The sequence below is a fragment of the Ambystoma mexicanum genome, chromosome 3p (genome assembly GCF_040938575.1).
Source record: "Ambystoma mexicanum isolate Mex_15411 chromosome 3p, UKY_AmexF1_1, whole genome shotgun sequence".
NCBI lineage: Eukaryota > Metazoa > Chordata > Amphibia > Caudata > Ambystomatidae > Ambystoma > Ambystoma mexicanum.
The window spans coordinates 874,310,678-874,329,846 of NC_090925.1; the positions used below are offsets into that span (position 1 = coordinate 874,310,678).

General features: G+C 45.2%; 1 protein-coding gene across 1 annotated transcript in view; it reads left to right on the top strand.

Annotated features, from left to right (window-relative positions):
• The window catches only part of LOC138581041 (sulfotransferase 1 family member D1-like), a 286,939-nt gene that overhangs the window by 221,961 nt on the left and 45,809 nt on the right, over positions 1–19,169 (top strand). Inside the window, exon 6 of the mRNA XM_069652069.1 lies at positions 2,978–3,072. Coding sequence (XP_069508170.1) covers positions 2,978–3,072 — 95 coding nt within the window. The remainder of the gene's footprint in view (positions 1–2,977; positions 3,073–19,169) is intronic.

Consider the following 19,169-nt stretch of genomic DNA (forward strand, 5'->3'; position numbering starts at 1 on the left):
CGTTGTAATGGAGAAAAGGAAATTGATATGGAGCCCGATTGTTGTAGTATCTAGAAATTATCAAATTATGTTTCTTTTTGGGTTAAAGCAAAGATAATGGGAAGCTGTCCAAAAATGCATTGACAATAAACAAGAAGATAGCAGTTGATGTAAAGAAGCAGTTAGAGAAGGAAAGGAAAAGATGATCTGGGAATCATCAGCATAAAAGTGGGCTTGAAACCCCAAGCTAGCAATTGTGCAAGAGAAAGGAATAGTACACAAAGTTAGCATAAGTGGCACCAGCACTGAACCCTGAGCTACACCAAAAGGAAGTGCTGATGGTGCAGACATAGATCCTTTCCAAGATTCTGCATAGAACCGAAGAAAAAATCCCTGGAGGTGACAGAGATGGAAGCAAAATTTCATGTTAACAGTGTCAAAAGAAGCACTAGGAGCTAATAAAACCGAGATTGAAGAAAGCGTATGATGGTGTGCATGATGAATTGAGTCAGAAACTGAAGAGAGGTTTCAGTATAAAAACTAGAAGAAAATCCAGATAAAAGGAGAAAGAAATGAGTATTTCGGTATGAAGAAATGTGTGAATGTACAGTCCTTTCTACCACTCTAGATAAGCAAGAGCGAAGAGCGAGTGTTACAAAATTTGGACAGATTTGATGGATCAATCTTAGACTTTGACCGGGAAAGGATCTGACGAGCTTCTGTTGAATAAAAGCGAGCTATAATTTGAGTCACATCAAGACATGGAAGTAGAGAGATCAGTAGAAGAATAATTTATTACACTGATATTCGAGTTTTGATTGAGAGATGATGTAATAGTCTTAACTTTATTGAGAAAATAGAAAGCAGAATCATTTCAAGAAATATAAGAGTCAACACACAGGTCAGCTAATGGGGGAGATAGTAGTTTATTATTAAAAGTTGCTGAACAGAAAAACCCTTAGTAGAAATGAGAGACTGAAAATAATTAGCCTCTACATCTCAAATAGCAGAGCTCATAAGTAAGTGCACACTAAGAAGGGAAAGATAATTAGCTGAATTTTTGTTTTTATGCAATTCACACTCAGAGCTGTAGTCTAAAATGCTTAAATGACTGTGATACCCATGGATGTTGGAATTTACCTTTAAAAAGAAAGGGAGTTGATGAGCAAAACTTATCCAAGGTGGAAAGAGTTGCTGAATTCAAGTTTTCTGCCATAATATTGACAGGAGAAGAAAATGCCACAGGCGATACAAGTGTAGATGTAATAGATTCAAGTAAACCAGGACTAAAAAGATGACAAATGTCACAACAAAAAAGAGGGTATTCGATCAAATAGCTGATGTTTAGAATGTATTTATGGCTAATAAAGTCAAGAAACGCAGTAGATGATCATCAGTTGGAACTGAGTTGACAGAGTAGTTAAATTAACCAGTTCACATGAGATAAAAATCAGTTTAAGAATCCCTCTCTAGATATTTGTAAGTGAAGAGGAAAGAAGAGATATATTGTCTCGGGAGGATATCTTAAGGGCAACGTGGTGGCTTAGAAACCTCTGAGTATTAAGCGCGTTATAGATAACCTATCATACCATATCATATCGTATCGTATGATAAAGTGGCATGAAATAACGGACAATTAGTAGAATCAAAGGAAGTACGATGCATATTAAAGGCCCTATCACCAGAAATTGAGTATGATGAGAGGAAACTAACGATAAAATGAAATCAAACTCATCATAAAAGGAAGTCAAAGGACCAGGATGAGGAATGAAAAAGAAGCAGGATGATATTCAAACAAAAGAACAGGGAGCAGGGTGTGTCTACGGTTAATTGATGACCATACAGGGTGGAAAAATATACCCACACCCCCCACTAATGCCAGACCTTCTGTGTGAATACAGAAACGAGGCTTGTGATGAAGTCAAAGGTATAACCGAGTCATATTGCCTAAGCTAAATTTCAGTAATACAAAGAAACACGATAATGTCCGACTCGCAGCGTTCTCAAGTCCATGGGCACCACTGAACAATTCCTTATCCTATACCTTGCTAAAGATAAGTATTATGAAGCTTATATTTGGCCTTTATGGCATTCGATAAGGTGGAAAGGCCCCTACTGAGGTCATTCCTTTGTGACTTGAACATTGAAATCAGCCTTCTGGACGTTGCCATGCAGCTATATTTTAAAACTAAACCTTTCATTGCCTTTGGAAAGGTTAGCAAAAGCATGGGTACATTTAAGATTATTAGAGGGGTTGGTTAGGGTTGCGACATGGACCCCCTGCTTTTTAATCTTCACATTGACGGCCTGGAGAAATACCTTTTAAGAAATCCTGATGATGTCCCATCCGTTTTAGGTCAAAAGACACCCTACATAGGTTATGCGGACTATGTGGTCCTACTGGCCAGAACACCCAGAGCTCTACAAGCGATTGTGACCTCTTATGTCAAATGTATGAACTCCAGAGATATGAAAGTAAATAATGCTGTGTCCAATTTTATGGTCTTTAATTGGAACAATAGGGCTAATCCTGTCATTTCTGTCGGTAAAGAAAATGTGCATAGATTGCATACATTTGATTACTTGGACATATGTTTTAACACCATCAATGCCAGATCGGTCCACATTGCTAAAACGACAACACGACTAAACCAATCCACTGCCAAGTTATTGCACTTATAAACTTCCCACAGAGGTGGCACAGTTCCCCCAACAATTAAGGCCCTCTTGGCAAAGTCTGGTGACATCACCTGCTCCTGTTCTGGTGTCTAGGCTTTTCCCCCACATTTCCCCTATTGCAACTGGTGAACGCAAATGTTTGCGCCCAACCACTAGGTCAGATATGTTCCTAATTTTTGCTTCATTTGTTAGGAGCCGACATTTGGGTAAAAGTGTTTCTGTTTTCCAATTTTACAACCAATATCATGTAATATGTGCTTTAATCTGTTTTACCCTATTTCCCTCTCAGCTAATCTTCTGCTTTCCCCTTGTCTTTCAGTTGTCTTTGGCTCCTGGTATGATCATGTGAAGGGCTGGTGGAAGAAGCAACAGGAACAGAGCATCCTGTACCTGTCCTACGAAGACTTGAAGGAGGTACGATTAATTGGGCTTCCCCGCCTCACACCCTCATTCCCATGTGTTGTCTTGTAACCAATTACCCAATTAAATATCTTCAAAATATAGTTATAATGTGTCACAAATCACAATTATAATGAAAAAGAACAAATATGTACATATTTCTGAAGCAAACATGATTTGAATACAATTTATTCCTACAAGAGTGTTACATACTCACCTTAGTTTATCACAAAGGAAACACCAATCTTTCGTAGGCCAATCATTCTTTCGGAAGAAGAAAACAAAGGGAGTTGAGAATGTTTAACCTCTTTACAAAACAAAGTGCTTTATGAGAATAAAATGTGCCTCATGCATCTAACAGGATGTGACTGAGAAAACACATGGCACAAGTACAGAAAACGGCTGCTATAGGCATATATATCCAAAACTAGTGGAAAAGCCCATGTATGTTAAAGGAAAAAAATAGTTTGGAAAGGATCTGGCTTGGAGTAGTAACCTCAAAGAAAATCTTACAGAATCCGTTGAAAGTTCAACACAGAACATTCAGCCAATTGTTGTATCTGCTCCTCATTGTCTTGGATTCCACCTACGGGGTTTGGACTAAAATATATAATGGTGAGGGATGTCAGAGTAATACAATTCACGTACACCATGATTCGAAGTAGACATGAGATCATAACATAAGTATTTTATTTTGTAAGAGAAATAGTGCTTAATCAAATGAATTTCTGTTTAACTGTTATTTTTTAAATGTATATTTTTCTTAGTCTATGCAACTTGAAGTATGCTGTTAAAGTGGTATCCCTGCTTTGAGCCTTTTCTGTAGCTAATTGTATGTTATCATTATTGAAATACACATTTTGTTCGCCTGGAATATGGACTTGAAGTCTTGTTGTTGTATATGTAAGGCAACAGTTCCCTTTAGCAGTGATAACAGGCGAAGCGGGCAGGGCGGCTTCGGACAAACATACACCTTGCCTTTTCTTATATAGTATGATGAGTAATGTAAGCCAAATGCCTGACTTGCCACAATGATCAAAGTGGCTGAGTTTATGGCCCTTGGAATATGCATTTATGGCTGGATGGGATTACCCCAGATTAATTCTGAGTCCAAATAACCAGACAAACTCAAGAAGATGGCACGTTGCTGTTTTATTAGCAATTATCTTAAACAGGGATGTTATAACAAACATCAACGGATATGCGCTCAGTCTCTCAGCGATTTCTGCAAACAATACAATGATATACTTCTTTATGCGTCAGAGTGACGTCATACTACGTGGCAACAGTAAAAAACCTATCAAGGGTTGGGATTTTTTCAGAGACATTTCTAGATACACAATCATATAGGAACTAGGATTGTTATTAGCTGTCCGACATCAGGTGGACAACTCATGACTACATCTTCGAATGTGTCATTTTAAGACAAATCAGTTACACAGTATTTCATTGATTTCTCAAGCTATAAGGTGCTTCATTATACGGACTAATGCAATTGGGTGGCACGCTTATGCCATGACTGGAACATTTGGTTCAATTAGCAGCATGTAAGCCAAGACCCAGGTGCAAGTACATAGGACATGAGGCGGCTCTGCCACCCAATTAGCCCAGCATATCTCATCGCCCATGCCTTCTGGCATGAAATTCTCTTTGTAGTTGGCCTTGCACAGTATTCTTGCCCTTGGAATGCACGGGAGTGAAGGCAATCGCTATCGTGTCTGGAACTTCAAGTTCAGGCCCTATTTTCATCCTTGGCTCACGTGATAAGAGACCACAATTATGTTCACTGTGCAAGCTTTTAAATGCTTTAAATGAATTAAGACTTGGCATCCTTTGAGTTCTTTCTTGCACCTTAACGTGAGAGGATTCATCACGTTCTTCTTCAGAGTAGATAGCTGACCTCAACTTCTCAATTCTTGACTTCAGGCCAGACAGCATCTCCATGCCACTCCAGTAACCTGCTATTCAACTACGACACAGCCTTTCATTCTTTCCTAGTGATTTTCTGGCGTATTATTTCATGATACTAATGTCCAGTTTCTAAACAAGGGCGACTTTGCCTGCATTCTATTCACTACTTGTATCTATCACATACAATGATTTGATCTATCTTGGGTTTCAGCATCTGCACATTCATTAAAATTCTGATTTCTGCAGCACTTTGGTAATGTGTAATCTTCTTCTTTTACACTTTAAGGTTTACTCGATTCTTTACTTCATCATGTCCTCTAGGACGCACACATCATCTTAATTCAATATTTCAGGACGTCGTGCACACTTTCTTATGGAGGGATACCGGCATGAGATTCGCCATGCGGAAGGGTTAGAGGTGCCCGGGAATGGGCAGAGGAAGGATGAGGTGGAAGAGTAGTCAGAGAGTAAGAAGAGAGTACCGGAGAAGTGGCGGAAGGAGAAGGCAGAGCAGCTAGAGAAGCAGGGGAGGGTGCCATAGAGGTGGTGGAGCGAGGAGACGGCAGAGCAGCCAAAGAAGCAGCAGAGGGTGCCAGAGAGGTGGCAGAGGAAGGAGGCGGCAGAAGAGCAAGAGAGGGGTATATAGGAGTAGCATGAGAAGAAAGGAAGTTGGTAAAACGCAGGAAGCATTTATAAAAAATGAGGAGATTGGCCTGATAGCCCTAACATGCCTCAAACATGAATCTTGGCAAATTAAGGTTTAATTCTCTGCATCTGTAATTCTCATGCTGATATTAGGCATTTCCTTTGTCATCATTGTGAAGTCCGGGATCGGTAGATAAGTATTAGGTGCCATTGTTGAAACTTACTGAAGGAGAATTTCTAAAGTTTAAGAATCCACACCCTTGGGCTTAGATTTTGAATGCTTTGTTGGAGAGGTGCCATCTGACTGATATCTCTTTATGGGATTCTGGAACTTTAATAGATTTGTTAGTGGTCAATGCAGAAGTAAGGGCAGCAAAGCCCAGAAAGGCTCTAGAGATATCCTCTAATATAGGTTAGGAAACTGCAAAAGGAAATGTTTTCTAGAAATGCACAAGGGCATCAACTGAAGCGGTTTTCTAATGCAGAAATATTAAAGGGGCATCCGCAGTAGGGTGCAGAGTTAAAGGATAATGGTGAAATACATTATGGTATGCTGACCAACAGGTAAATTGCTGAAAACAGTTTTGATATGTCATAAACTGTGACAGAATGCCATCTGTGAAAGAGTGTGAAATCGTTAGCTTTTGGATTTTTGCTATGCAAAATTATGGTGGTTTTCCTTCTCAGAAAGCAGGTTCCTGCCATGCGGACTCACTCTCAAAATCTTCCATGCTGAAACTTTGGGTCCTGTCTACTGACACACCTGCAGAAGTGATGTGTTGTTTTCAACATGGGAGCTACAGAGTAACATGCGCCTTCCTAAAATAGGCTGCTTGGAACAAATTAATTCCAACAACAATGGGCTGCATTTACAAGTACTGGCATCCATTCCGAAATTCCTTTTAACTGCATAACCTCATTCATGTGGTGGCAAAGCTTTGTTTTCCACTGGGCCTGCAGCTACTGTCATCTCTCGCGTGCAGCGTCTTTGTTTGTGGCATCACTGGAGGCATAGGATCTCTGTGGTAGCGGTTCCTCGCAAGATGGCGACTGATGTGCCGTGTGTCGGTGCAGTGGACTTCCTGTACACTTCCTGAGCACTGTTCATTTCCTGCTGGGAATGGCTTAAGGATTCTGTTGCCCGCCATCACATGGTTAACCCAAGCCCCGCCCACCAAGGGGCGGAGCCGCATGACGAAAGGGGGAGGGAGTTAAGGGGTTAAGGAAAGGCACGCGTTGGCGGCAGTTAGTTTTTGTAAGCGGAAATAAAGAGACGTTCCTTCCAACGCTCCGTGTGTGTGTGCGTTTTATTTCAGGTGCCCGATCCCGGGCAACACTGACGACGAGGACGGTCCCAGCCCACAACGGAGCCCTCCACGTTAGCATTCTGCCAGTCTCGCTTCCGCTATTCCTCCTCCTCCACGGCGATCCTGCCACTCATCAGCGAGGCCCTCCAGCACACAGGCAGTCCACCCACATTCCTCTGCCTCCTCCTGCTCCTACGCCGGCGATCCCGCCACTCAGCAGCAAGGCCCTCCAGCACACAGGCAGTCCACCCCGCAACGGATGAACAAAATGACTTTACAAAACTAATCAGGGCCCTAGACAAATTACTCATAATAGAGACAAATCGTGACTATGAGAGATATCTCTTCAACCAGTGCTCTCAGAAGCCGCAAGAAACGGTGGACGAATTCATAACCCGCCTAAGAGTGAAAGGGGCGCACTGCAAATTTGATGAATTCTCCCTAGAAGAAGCAATACGTCTTAGAGTGATAGAAGGCTGTTTGTCGCCCGCACTAAAAAAGCAGTTGCTAAAGAAACCGCTCACGATCTCTGAAGTCAGTGAATTAGCCCACATCTTTAAAAGAGTCAACGCGCAGGCTGCGTCCATGACTGGCACGAACAACCTGAAACAGGCTTCAACGGAACAGCACTCAGACCTCATAGCCGCTGTCCAGGCCCCTCGCAACCAAAATGACAGAGGCCCACACCAACACAGGCCACAAACACCACAAGTTCCACGTCAACAGGGGCAATGCTACAGATGCGGCATGGCATACCTGCACTCAGGTTCCTGCCCAGCATTGTCACAAAGGTGCGCAAACTGCGTCTGAGAAGGACACTTCCAATCAGTATGCAGAGAAGGGAAACCATTCTCCACGATGCCAACCTATGGTCCGGCTAGAACACCTTTCCGTCCGGTGCATCCACAATACGGGGCACAAAGATACTACCAGCAGAACCCAAGGAGACATGTAAGAGCAGTACAAGAATACCACGATCATGACTACTCTCAGACACCTGAGTACACGGATCGACCACTGACAGACGAATACGATAATCCCCCCAGAAGGGTATGTGAGCACACAATATTATGACCCACCAGCAACAGCATACTACATGCAACACGAGTCCCACAGTCCCGATGAATATGTCAACCTCATACTTGACAATGAGTAGGCGAGAGAAGCCCCAAAGAGAACTTCCTTTTCCATTTCATAATGGACTCAGGCGCCACTGTAAACATTATGGGCGAACAGGAATACATGAGGATCCCACAACCACCGATACTCGAGCCCTCACACCCTTTTCCAATGGGGAGCGGCTACACCCCTACAAACAATAGGGTGTTTCACACGCAGATTTCTCCTCAATGGACGACAGGTGGACACCACCGTCCACGTAATCAGATCTCTTACCAAAGGAAGGTGTTTGCTCAGCTATCACACCGCATCTTGCCTAGGGTTAATTGAGATCCACGTAGGAACAGGAGACACCATTTCCTCCACAACAATCCGCCAAGAGCCAAAGGAACGGATCCGATCAATACTCCAAGAACAGCCACAGAACCTGATCTCAAGAGCAGACATTGAACGCAAATTCCCAAGCATATGTGCAGGCCTAGGAAAACTCAAAGGTCCCCCAATCAAACTACACATAGACCACAATGTGAGACCAGTGCCACAACACCCGAGAAGAGTCGGTTTCCACCTTCAAGAGGCAGTGTCAAAGGAACTCGGACAACTACTAGCTGATGGCATTATCGAACCAGCAACGGGACCAACCCCGTGGGTCTCCCCCCTTGTCATAATACCCAAGGAAGGAGGAAAACTGAGACTGTGTATCGACATGAGGGTGGCTAACACTGCCATTCAATGGGAGAGACACCCGGGCCTGCGCATCGAAGACATGATCGTACAATTAAACAATGCACGTTTATCCTCTAAACTCGATCTAAGACAAGGATACCACAAACTGGAATTACACCCGCACTCCAGAGCCATCACAACTTTTGCAACACACGACGGCTTATTCAGATATCGCAGATTGAACTTTGGAATCTCCTCAGCCTCTGAATTTTTTCCAGAGACAGACCGCCAGATCATTAGGCCCATACAAGGAGCGTTAAACTACAGCGATGACATCCTGGTTTTTGGGTCGTCAAAAGAAGCACACGACTCAGCACTGTTCGCAACCTGTGAGGCACTACAAGCAACCGGGCTTACGCTCAACATTGAGAAATGCAGGTTCAGCAAAGCCAAATTAAAACATTTTGGTCACATTTTCTCCAATGAAGGGATGATGCCTGACCCCGAGAAAGTGGACACCATCGCAAACCTCTGTGAACCACTACAAGCCGCGGACGTCTGCTCTTTCCTGGGGATGGCGGGTTATTGTGCCAGGTATATTCCACACTACGCATCCCTCACTGAACCTCTCAGAAAACTTACAGAAAGATATGACATTTCAGTGGACTCATCCATGCCAACGAGCATTCAATGACATCAGGAAAGCTCTCACCGGGGCACACCGCCGAGACTGTTTCAACCCGGAGTGGCACACGGAAGTGGTTTAGTTTAGTTTAGTTTAGTTTAGTTTAGTTTATTATTTGATAATGCGCTCCAAACCCAAGCGCAGCAGTCATAAGAATACTTAGGCTTAGGTTACATACATAGGATACATACAGAAGATGCATTACAAGTGTTATTAACGAATTACAATACATATATGCAGGAGATATAAGATGTGGGTGCCTCACATCAGAAAGGGCAGTGAGATAGTCTATAGTCTAACTTCAGCGGTTTCAAGGTAATTATATGCAATGGGCCAGGCCTAGAGCAGGGGATCACTTTGTTAGTCGTCTTTGGTCCAGAGCCAGCTTTTCAAGTTGCGCCTAAATCTAGAGTAGGGTAGATTCGCTCTCAATGCAGTAGGGAGTGCATTCCAGGCTCAGGCAGCTTTTGTTAGTCTGAATCTGGAATTTTCAAGTAGGAAGTGGTTAGAGGCTCGGGTGTGGTGACTATAGGATTTTCTGGTTAGTCTAGCCGAGATGTATGGAGGCGCAGTATTGTTTAGTCCTTTATGGGTGAGAGATAAAATCTTGGGGAGAACTCTGTCGCTAATTTTTAACCAATGATGGTCTTTCCTGAGGTTGATGATGTGCGCTCTGTGGGGTATGTCAAATGCTACTCTAAGAGCATTATTCTGCAGTATTTGCATTTTGTTTATGGCAGTTTTACTAGCTCCTGCATAAAGGGCGTTGCAGTAGTCTAATTTAGACATTACTAGGGCGTTGGCTAGCGTGAGACAATTGGTTTTGGAAAGGTAGGGTCTGCAAGCCCTGATTAATTTGCAGGTGTAGGCAGTGGAAGAGGCCAAGGAGTTGACTTGTTTTTTGAGAGATAATGTGGAATCGAGGTAGAAACCTAGTGTTTTTACCTCAGTTGCCACTTTAATTATATTGCCATCTATGTTGAAGGTGAGATAATTAGGGCTGAGTTTTTTGAGGTTAGAGTCGGAACCCCTGGATCAGTATCTCTGTTTTGTCGTCATTCAGGCAGTGGCCGTGGGAGGCCATCCATGCCTGAATGAGGAGGTAAATCTTGTTTACTAGAGCTGTGTCTTCGACAAAGTTGCCAGATAGTGGTATGAGGATCTGCGTATCGTCCGCATAGTTAGTATAGGTTACCCCCAGTCTGTCAAGTTTGTCGAAGAGTGCCTTAGTGAAGATGTTGTACATTGTGGGGGAGACACATGAACCTTGTGGGACGCCACAGGTGATTTGTATTGGGTCCGCTGAGGCTAAGGGGGAGAACACTCTCATCGTACGGTTGGCTAGGAAGGATTGTACCCAGGCTATAGCTTCGCTTGAGAAATAGGCGGCAGACGCTAGGTGGTTGCATAACACTGCATGGTCCACCAGGTCAAAGGCCCAGTAGGGCCTAGGAGCAATCTTGGCACAGACAAGCGAAGCAGACATTAACCCCAGACACGTAGTAGCCTACGCCAGCCACGCACTATCCACTCTGGAAGCAGCCTACTCTCAGGCACAAAAAGAAAGTCTTGCCGCAGTCTGGGCATGCAAACATTTTCACAACTTCCTAATAGCGAAAAGGTTCACCCTGATAACAGACCATCAAGCACTGCTATCGCTGTTCGGTAACCCACACACCAAGATGCCCCCGAGGATTGAGCGGTGGGGCATCCGAGTGCAAGAATATGACTATGATATTATTCATCGACCCGGGGGTGACTTGAACCCTGCTGATTACCTGTCTCGTCATCCAGCGGGGCCCCCACTAACACGAAGAGGGGATGTCGCATTCATCAACTACATAGCTGAAAACTCCCTACCACCTGCCCTCTCTCTGGACATGGTGGCTGCAGCGTCCGCAGCAGACACCACTACAGCTCTTGCCATCAGTTTGACGTCAGCCAACAAATGGAGAGACCACTGGCGTGCAACGTTGGCGCACCCGGGGGTGTGCAGAGAAGAAATTGAGAGACTAGCGAGGATACATAAGGAACTAGCGGTGAAAGATCACAATATTCTACTCAAAGTCTGGCGTATCATAATCCCAGCAGCCCTGTGATGGGACGTTGTCCGCACTGCGCACGAAGGACACAGAGGTGCCAAAAACACAAAGAAACAACTGAGGTGTCACGTCTGGTTCCCATTCCTAGACGCTGCAGTAGATGAATGGGTAAGAAACTGCCATGCATGTCAGTGCACGTCCCCAGCTGAAAACCCACCTCCACTGCAACATACGCAGATTCCAGGTCACCCATGGGAAAGGGTAGCAGCTGTACTAGAGGAAGTCCTCAGCGACTGGGGGATTCCCCTAGTGATCAAGTCGGTCAATGGCCCCCCTATCTGTGGACATGAATTTGCAGTCCTCGCGGACCACCTAGGTTTCAAACACATGAAGATCACCCCTCGGCACCCACAAGCAAATGGGATGGCAGAACGGTTTATAGCATCCATAAAGAAAACAATCCAGAGAGCAAGAATTGAGGCAAGCGACCCGCATCAGGCCTTATGCCAGCTCCTCAGTGACTACCGAAACACACCACATGACACCACCAACAAGACACCCGGTGAACTCATGGTCCGGTACGAGGTACACATCCGCATCCCGCGGCACCCGTCGAGAACAGATGCCCAGACACAGAAGTACTGCAGCGAGATGCCCAAAGGAAGCAAACTGCGAAACAGGACACCGATACCAGGTGCAAAGCAATGACAAAAGAGTTTCAGATGGGAGACGAGGTGCTAGTACATCACCCCATGATACGCAAGACAGACCCTCGTTATGCTCCGAGCCCATTGAGAATCACTGCGGTCAAAGGAACAATGGTGACAGCACAAGACCACGACAGGGTCATCACGAGAAACTGCCAGCAGTTCAAACATTACGTCAAAAGGGAAGACTATGAACCTCCCCCGAGACCCTGCACTCCAGAGCCAAGAGCTCCCAGAGATGACCTGTGGAACCCACCACAGAAAGACACAAGCAGGACAGATCAAGTCGAGGGAACCCAAGTTGACAGTGGAGGAGAGGTCCAATACGAGAGACCGCAAAGAACCATCAAGAGACCAACTCGACTGGTCGAAGAATGCTGAAGCGGTGTTTGGACCTTTGTCTGGGGGTGGTATTGCCCGCCATCACAGGTTCAACCCAAGCCCCGCCCACTAATGGGCAGAGCCACATGACGAAAGGGGGAGGGAGTTAAGGGTCAAGGAAAGGCGCGTGTTGGCGCCAGTTCGTTTTTGTAAGCGGAAATAAAGAGACGTTCCTTCCAACGCTCCGTGTGTGTGTGCGTTTTATTTCAGGTGCCCGATCCCGGGCAACAGATTCCAGTTGCCAGGAGACGTTGCGTCGCTACTCTCCTCAGACGCTTGGTAAGTTTGACCTTGTATGCCTTAGTATTCTTTGTGTTTTCTTCATTACCCTTTCCTCTTAGCTTTCTCTAATCTCTCCATCCTATTTCGTGCTATTAGCAAACCCTCCATCCTCTGTCTGTATCCATAACTTCATCCTGCTGCCTCGCCGTGCACCGACAGCCACGTTTAAGCGGAAGGTCCCGTACATAGAAACTGCTGTGCTACTGATCAATACTTTCCTAGCCCTGCTGTATTTCAGTGTGCAAGCTCCTTTGAGGACCTCAGGGGTCATGTTACAGCATTAGCAGGCGCTAGAGACACTAGATCTTCCACCGCAGAAACCAGCATCTGCTCGAGGGATCATCAGGCCAGCGCAACGCACCCAAGCCGCAGCATCACCGGCACAAGGTTACATCAAGATCGGCTCTGTGTTTGCAAGCCACTGCATAGGGTTTTATTCCCCAGGCAGGAACACTGCCACCTGTTCCATGCTTCTTGGCACCACTGCTACATATCGAACTGAAACACATTGTTAGATCCATGCCACCGCTGAAGCCAGGTCCCCACTTTCCTTGCATCGAGTCACTGTTGAGCCTTGGAGTTGTGCCAACTGGACATTATCTGCCTGCCCAAGCTTGTTTGCGCTGCAAGCCATTGTCAGTTGTCAAACTGCACCATTTTGACAAATACCATCAAACCTGCTAGTCGTCTCGAACCTGACTCAATGCACCAGAAAGTGCCTATAAGCACAGCTTGGTGCTATTGAGAGCCTGAAAAAGAACAAGAAAGTACACATCAGTGATTCAGCCCCTTACTGCCTTACTACGAGGACCCTTTGCGGGACCCGACCTTAAAGGCTGGTGTAGACCAGCCGTTAAAGTTGGGACCCGCAAAGGGACCTTGGTGCTAATTACGGTACCGCAATTTGTGGTACCGTAATTAGCCCCTTCCCCATTCCCATTGAGCCCTATGGGGCAAAAATGGGAATGGGGAAGGGCCATGGAGAAAGGGGGAATTACCGCCCCGCCAACCTTCGAATGAGGTGGTAATTCCCCTTTCCTCCATGGTGGTACCGGTATGGTACCGGCAGCAACCATGGTGCTAATAGCACCATGGTTTACCGCATTCCGTGTAATGAGGCCCATATTCTTGAACTTGTTTGACTTTTTACAAGACTTTTTACCTGCAGACCATAGATCTTCAATACCCAAAGTGCCCTTTTTCCCATAGTCTGCATTCTTTATGCATCTCATTACAACGGTGTGTCGTTAGTGTTTTAATAGCTTGTCTGTCATTTTGGTTTAATTAAAGTGTTTGTTTTATAGAAGTGCCGGGAGGACAGCTCAGGGTCAACGGACCAGTCTTGGAAAAAAAACTGCTTTGTGCAACACTGGTTCGAAACTGGTCCCGCGCTTAGAGGCTGGGCTTCCGCATCAAGTCTGTTTTCGACATCTTTTATTTTGGTACTTACCATACTAGCTGTGCTTTGGATGCCTCCCTGCTCTCTCACACCCTCTTGAAGTGTATAGCCTGCCCTTGGACCCTGCTACTTGAAAGAAGCAAAGCAGGTATGCCTTCATGTTCTGCCAGTTTCACCTTTATGATTGAGATCCCTGCTGTTCTAGTAGTAGTGTGGGCTTGAGTAGAGTTTAGAAACCAATACTCATCCCTGCACTCCTGCAGGGCAGAAGTTATTTTCATCACAAACACAATTGCTAAAAAATAGAAGGTAAGACATGCTAAGTGACTAAAGTTGTGATGATCACATGTTTAAAATATATGATAGGTTATTTATAATGCGCTTAATACCCAGAGGTTTCTAAACGCGGACCCGGGGATCGAACCCGTTCTGCTTCGTGTCGTCTTGTTTCCAAGGCAGAATTGTTGCTGGCGGGTGGGGGATTTAGGTTTTTCCTCCAGCTCACTGCCAAAACTGTAGTACAGCAGTGCTTTAATGTGGCAGTAAAGTAGTTTCCTCTGTTTTACCAGCGTTTTTTACCACAACGCCGTACTTATTATGAGGCCCTTAATCCTTGCTGTCTTAATTTACTGCACTTCCAATAGTTATAACTAAACATCTCGCCTCCACCATTCGTGAATGATGTATTAGCAGCCCCAGCCCCGAATAATGCTTTTTAATTAGATCAGCTGAACAGAAAACAAAAAAGTAAGAAAAATGTATGCCTCTGTTATATTTCTTTTTGGCCACGTTATAAATCATCTGCCTTAGTGCAGTAAAATCCCCCAGCAAGCTTCCCTTTCTGCCTGTATTCACAGGACCTGTAATAACAGAAAGGTTTCCACCAATCACTGCCCTTTCCCCTCAGCGTGTGGCCCGCAGAGGTGGACTGGGAACCAAAAGTGGACAAAGAAATGTTTTTCACAGTGGTCCCATGGAATACTTAGCGAGTGAAGGCACCGAGCAACTCCAACGCAAAAATGTTTTGGGAGTGTTTGTAGAATTCTCTCATGCCGGTATGCCGGCGTATGAGTGAACGTGGGAGAGGCCCAGCTGATGAGGGTAAAGAAACACAGGGACCACCATTGCGCAGGTCTCGCCGGAACTGCCTCTCCTCATGGAGGGGCGGGGCTTTTATTCATAGCGCCTGATGTCACCTCGTTAGCGGGACGTCAGGCGTACATAACAGTGGGCCTCATTACACGGACGGCGGTAAGGGTTAACGGTCACCGTTAATGGCAACGGTGACCGTTAACCCTTACCGCCGTACTACGAGGTCCCTTTGCGGGTTGGAGGAATTAACGCCTGCTTCTTGCAGGCGTTAAGTACCAACCCGCTAAGGGACCTCGGAGCTAATTACGGCACCGCAAAATTGCGGTGCCGTAATTAGCGCCTTCCCCATTCCCATAGAGCCCTATGGGGCAGAAATGGGAATGGGGAAGGGCAATGGCGGAAGGGGGATTTACCGCCCCTCCAACCTTGGAATGGGGCGGTAAATCCCCTTTCCGCCAAGGCGGTGCCGGTAATTTACCGGCATGGTCCAGGGTGCTAATAGCACCCTGGATTACCGCCTTCCGTGTAATGAGGCCCAGTGTTCTGCAAAAAAATGGGTCAAAATAGTGGAATGTTAAAGCACATTTGGCCCTTTAGGAAGCTTAAAAAGAAGTTTTTTTTTTTTTTTAAATGAGAAATAATATACTTGATACGCTGGGTGTCAGGGAGGAGTGATGTAAGGAAAGGTGCATGGAGGATAGGAGAGAGCGTAAGAGGAGAAGAATACCACACAAACATTGTTTGTTTGTTTGTTTGTTTATTTGGTATAGCGCAGAACCAAACCCGAAGGGGTAGCTGGGCGCAAACAGTACAAGATTACTTAAGAACTTAGTTACAGGAGAAATACAATTTATGCAGTTCGCAGTTAAATCAAGAAAAGTGCAGTTTATACAGTTCACGATAGATCAAAGGTAAGTATAGAAGGAAAGCAGAAGGAAAAGAAGAAAAAATGCGGAACTACGGTTCAGTCTAGTTGATCGGATGTCATTCAGCTGGTTGCAGACGTCTAGTGTCTATGTGGGAGGGGAAGGTCAAGCTAAGTGTCATTGGCATGGATCCAAGTGAGGACTTTTCGCCTGAAACTAGAGTAAGGTTGGTCCATTCTGAGATCCAAAGGGAGTTTGTTCCAAGTTTGCGCAGCTATGATTGGGAAACTAGAGCCGCCGGCTGTACTCTTTTTGTATCTAGGCATCACTAAGGTGAAGGCGTTGGTCAGTCTAGTGGGACGGTTTGAGGTTCTCCTGTGGATTCTATTGGCCAGATAAGGGGGGGCAATGTTGACATTACCCACATGATTGAGGCCCATGGTGCAGAGGCCTACCATGAAACTCCCAGAGTTTCCTGCAGGGCAGTACACCTCCGGGGGTGAACATGAGCCCATCACTGTGACTAAACGTCATTGCCAGCGGGTGTTTCTGTAAATAGGCACCACAATGAACCACTCTAATTGTCAGCATATTGCTCGCTCACAGGGTATTCCTAAACCTAATTCACAGTACTTTGTCAATGAGAAGCAGGTGCTTAAAGAAATACATGGTCACAGATGTTAATTTACTTAAATGAACAGAGTATGCCGGCCTCATGCTCATTAAAAGAAAACGACTGTCAATCCTCAGTAGACGCTTCACATGTGCCCGTCATCGTTCCCTCAGCGTACATCAGACAGATCTGCGCAGTTGGAAAAAAACATTCACAGAAGAATTCCCACACAAACCATCACTGCAAAAAAGAAGGATTCTTTATAGCCCAGTTGAATTTAATGATGAGAAATGCATATTATCTATTGTAGCCAGGGCCGGCCCTAGGAATCGGTGGGAGGGGAGGGAGGCTTCATTTGCAAGTGACATCACAGGAAGTGACATCACTCCAACCTGACCTCGGAAGGATGACACTTGAGGGGATTGTAACCTGTGGCCAGCAGTTTAAACATAGATCTCAGCAGTCGGTGCTATAATCCAATGGCTGTCATTGCTGCATACATATTGGGGGTCATTAAGACCCTGCTGGTCCGACTTACCTGCACCGTTGTTAGCAGACCAGCAGAGTACAAGTTTGCCGGCCGGATGTGCTCCCGCCCGCCAGGTCTGACCTGGCGGGCGTAACGGCCCCCGTTCGCAGACTTTCATGGTACCACCAGCACCGTTGAGAACGTTGCCGGTGCTACCGTCATCCTATGGGACTCAAATGGGAATGGGGAGTACCTTTTTTCCAGCGCCTGACTCCGCCGGACTCGTAATGAGGCCCAGTGAGCGAAAAGGTACTTTCTTGTTGTCCACCTGTCCCTTAAACCAAATACACACGCACAGACACGTGCTGTTTTTATGGTCATTTGAAGTTTTGCCAACATTTTCTCAACCTTTGCATTTATTTGTTTATTTTTGAAAATGTAAATTGCTGCAAAATAAATACATCCCTTCAAAAAGCAATAAATATATCACCAAAATACAATACATTTATCAGTTATTAAAATCAAGAAGAGAAAGTAAGCAAAATCAGATTAAAAAAAAGAAAAGGGAAAAAAATAACTTGGACCTTATCTGCCAGGCACATTTGCTATACTAGTGAACAGTTGCATATCACAAGTGGGGCTGCACGGCTCACTCTTTACTGCACACTACAGTTCAACACATTTTACAGCTTTCATTTTAGTGGGTCATATATTCTGTGTGCCCATTGTTACAACATTGCATTATCTGTAAGTCACTTCACCTTTGCGTGTTACTCAACACAGACTTTATGAATCAACGCCAGAGGTTTTTGCGGCCCAATTACATACATTTGAACATTTATTTTTTGCCCACATAGCAACAAGTAAAAAAAAGGGGTACAATATCGCAGTGGGTAATACATATGAGCAGGAGTCAGGGTGCAGCTTGAAATGAACAGGGCTTAATCCCAGCGTTGCAACTCCACCTTTCAAACTTCAAATCTCTGTAAAATGAGCACCATTGGTTTAAATAATGAACACTCGTGTAAACGATTCATCACAAAAATCCCCCATCCATGAAGAGAGGTGTTGCACCGTCCCTATAACGCACAAAGCAAGAAGCAATTGTGTGTGTGTGTGCTATAGAAATGATCAACCCTCCTTTTTAACACACAAGAGGCGGGCAACACCGCATTGGGATTCATATTTACCAGTAGAATCCAGGGTCGGATTGGCCCCTCGGCCTTACGGCCCGTGGCCGGGCCAAAATCGTCCCTGGGGAGTGGGGGCCGGTTTCTGGGCATGCCTGGGCCGGTTTGGAAGAAAAAAAAAGTTAAAAAAAAGATATTTTTTTCAAATGTTTTTTTTCTTTTTCAAAAAGCCTTTCATCCTTCTTATGTCGATAAATGAGTACCAACAAAGGTTGGCTGATATTGTATGCATATTTGTCTTATAAAAAAGAGCTTAGGCGTAAGTGCTATACAATAACATATCATTTGGCCTTGGACGTCTGCTTGGATTCAGAGTAATTTAGTGTACTTAGGACCAATGCTCTTTCATGCCACTTCCCGTTTTGTCAAGGGGTGAAAGGTTGTGTTTCATCACTTCCCGGGATGTCACTTTGGGGTGGGGTCAAATGACAACACTTCCGGGATGTCATCAGAGGTCAAGGGTCGTGGGTCGAGCAGTGGGCCACTTTTCCTTTGGGTGACCGGGCCTATTTCTTGTCCCAGTCCGACCCTGGTAGAATCATTTTTAGGGTGAGAACAGAATATTGCACCATATCCAGGGACGGGGGCAGGGGTGGACTGGGAACCAAAAGGCGCTTGAAAGAATTTTCCAATAGGCCCCATATTACACATATTGAGCAAGCCCAACCCTTTTCCTCTGGGAATATTTGGAGATACCACACAAAAGAGGCCCAGGGTGCAGAGGCCTACTAGGAAATC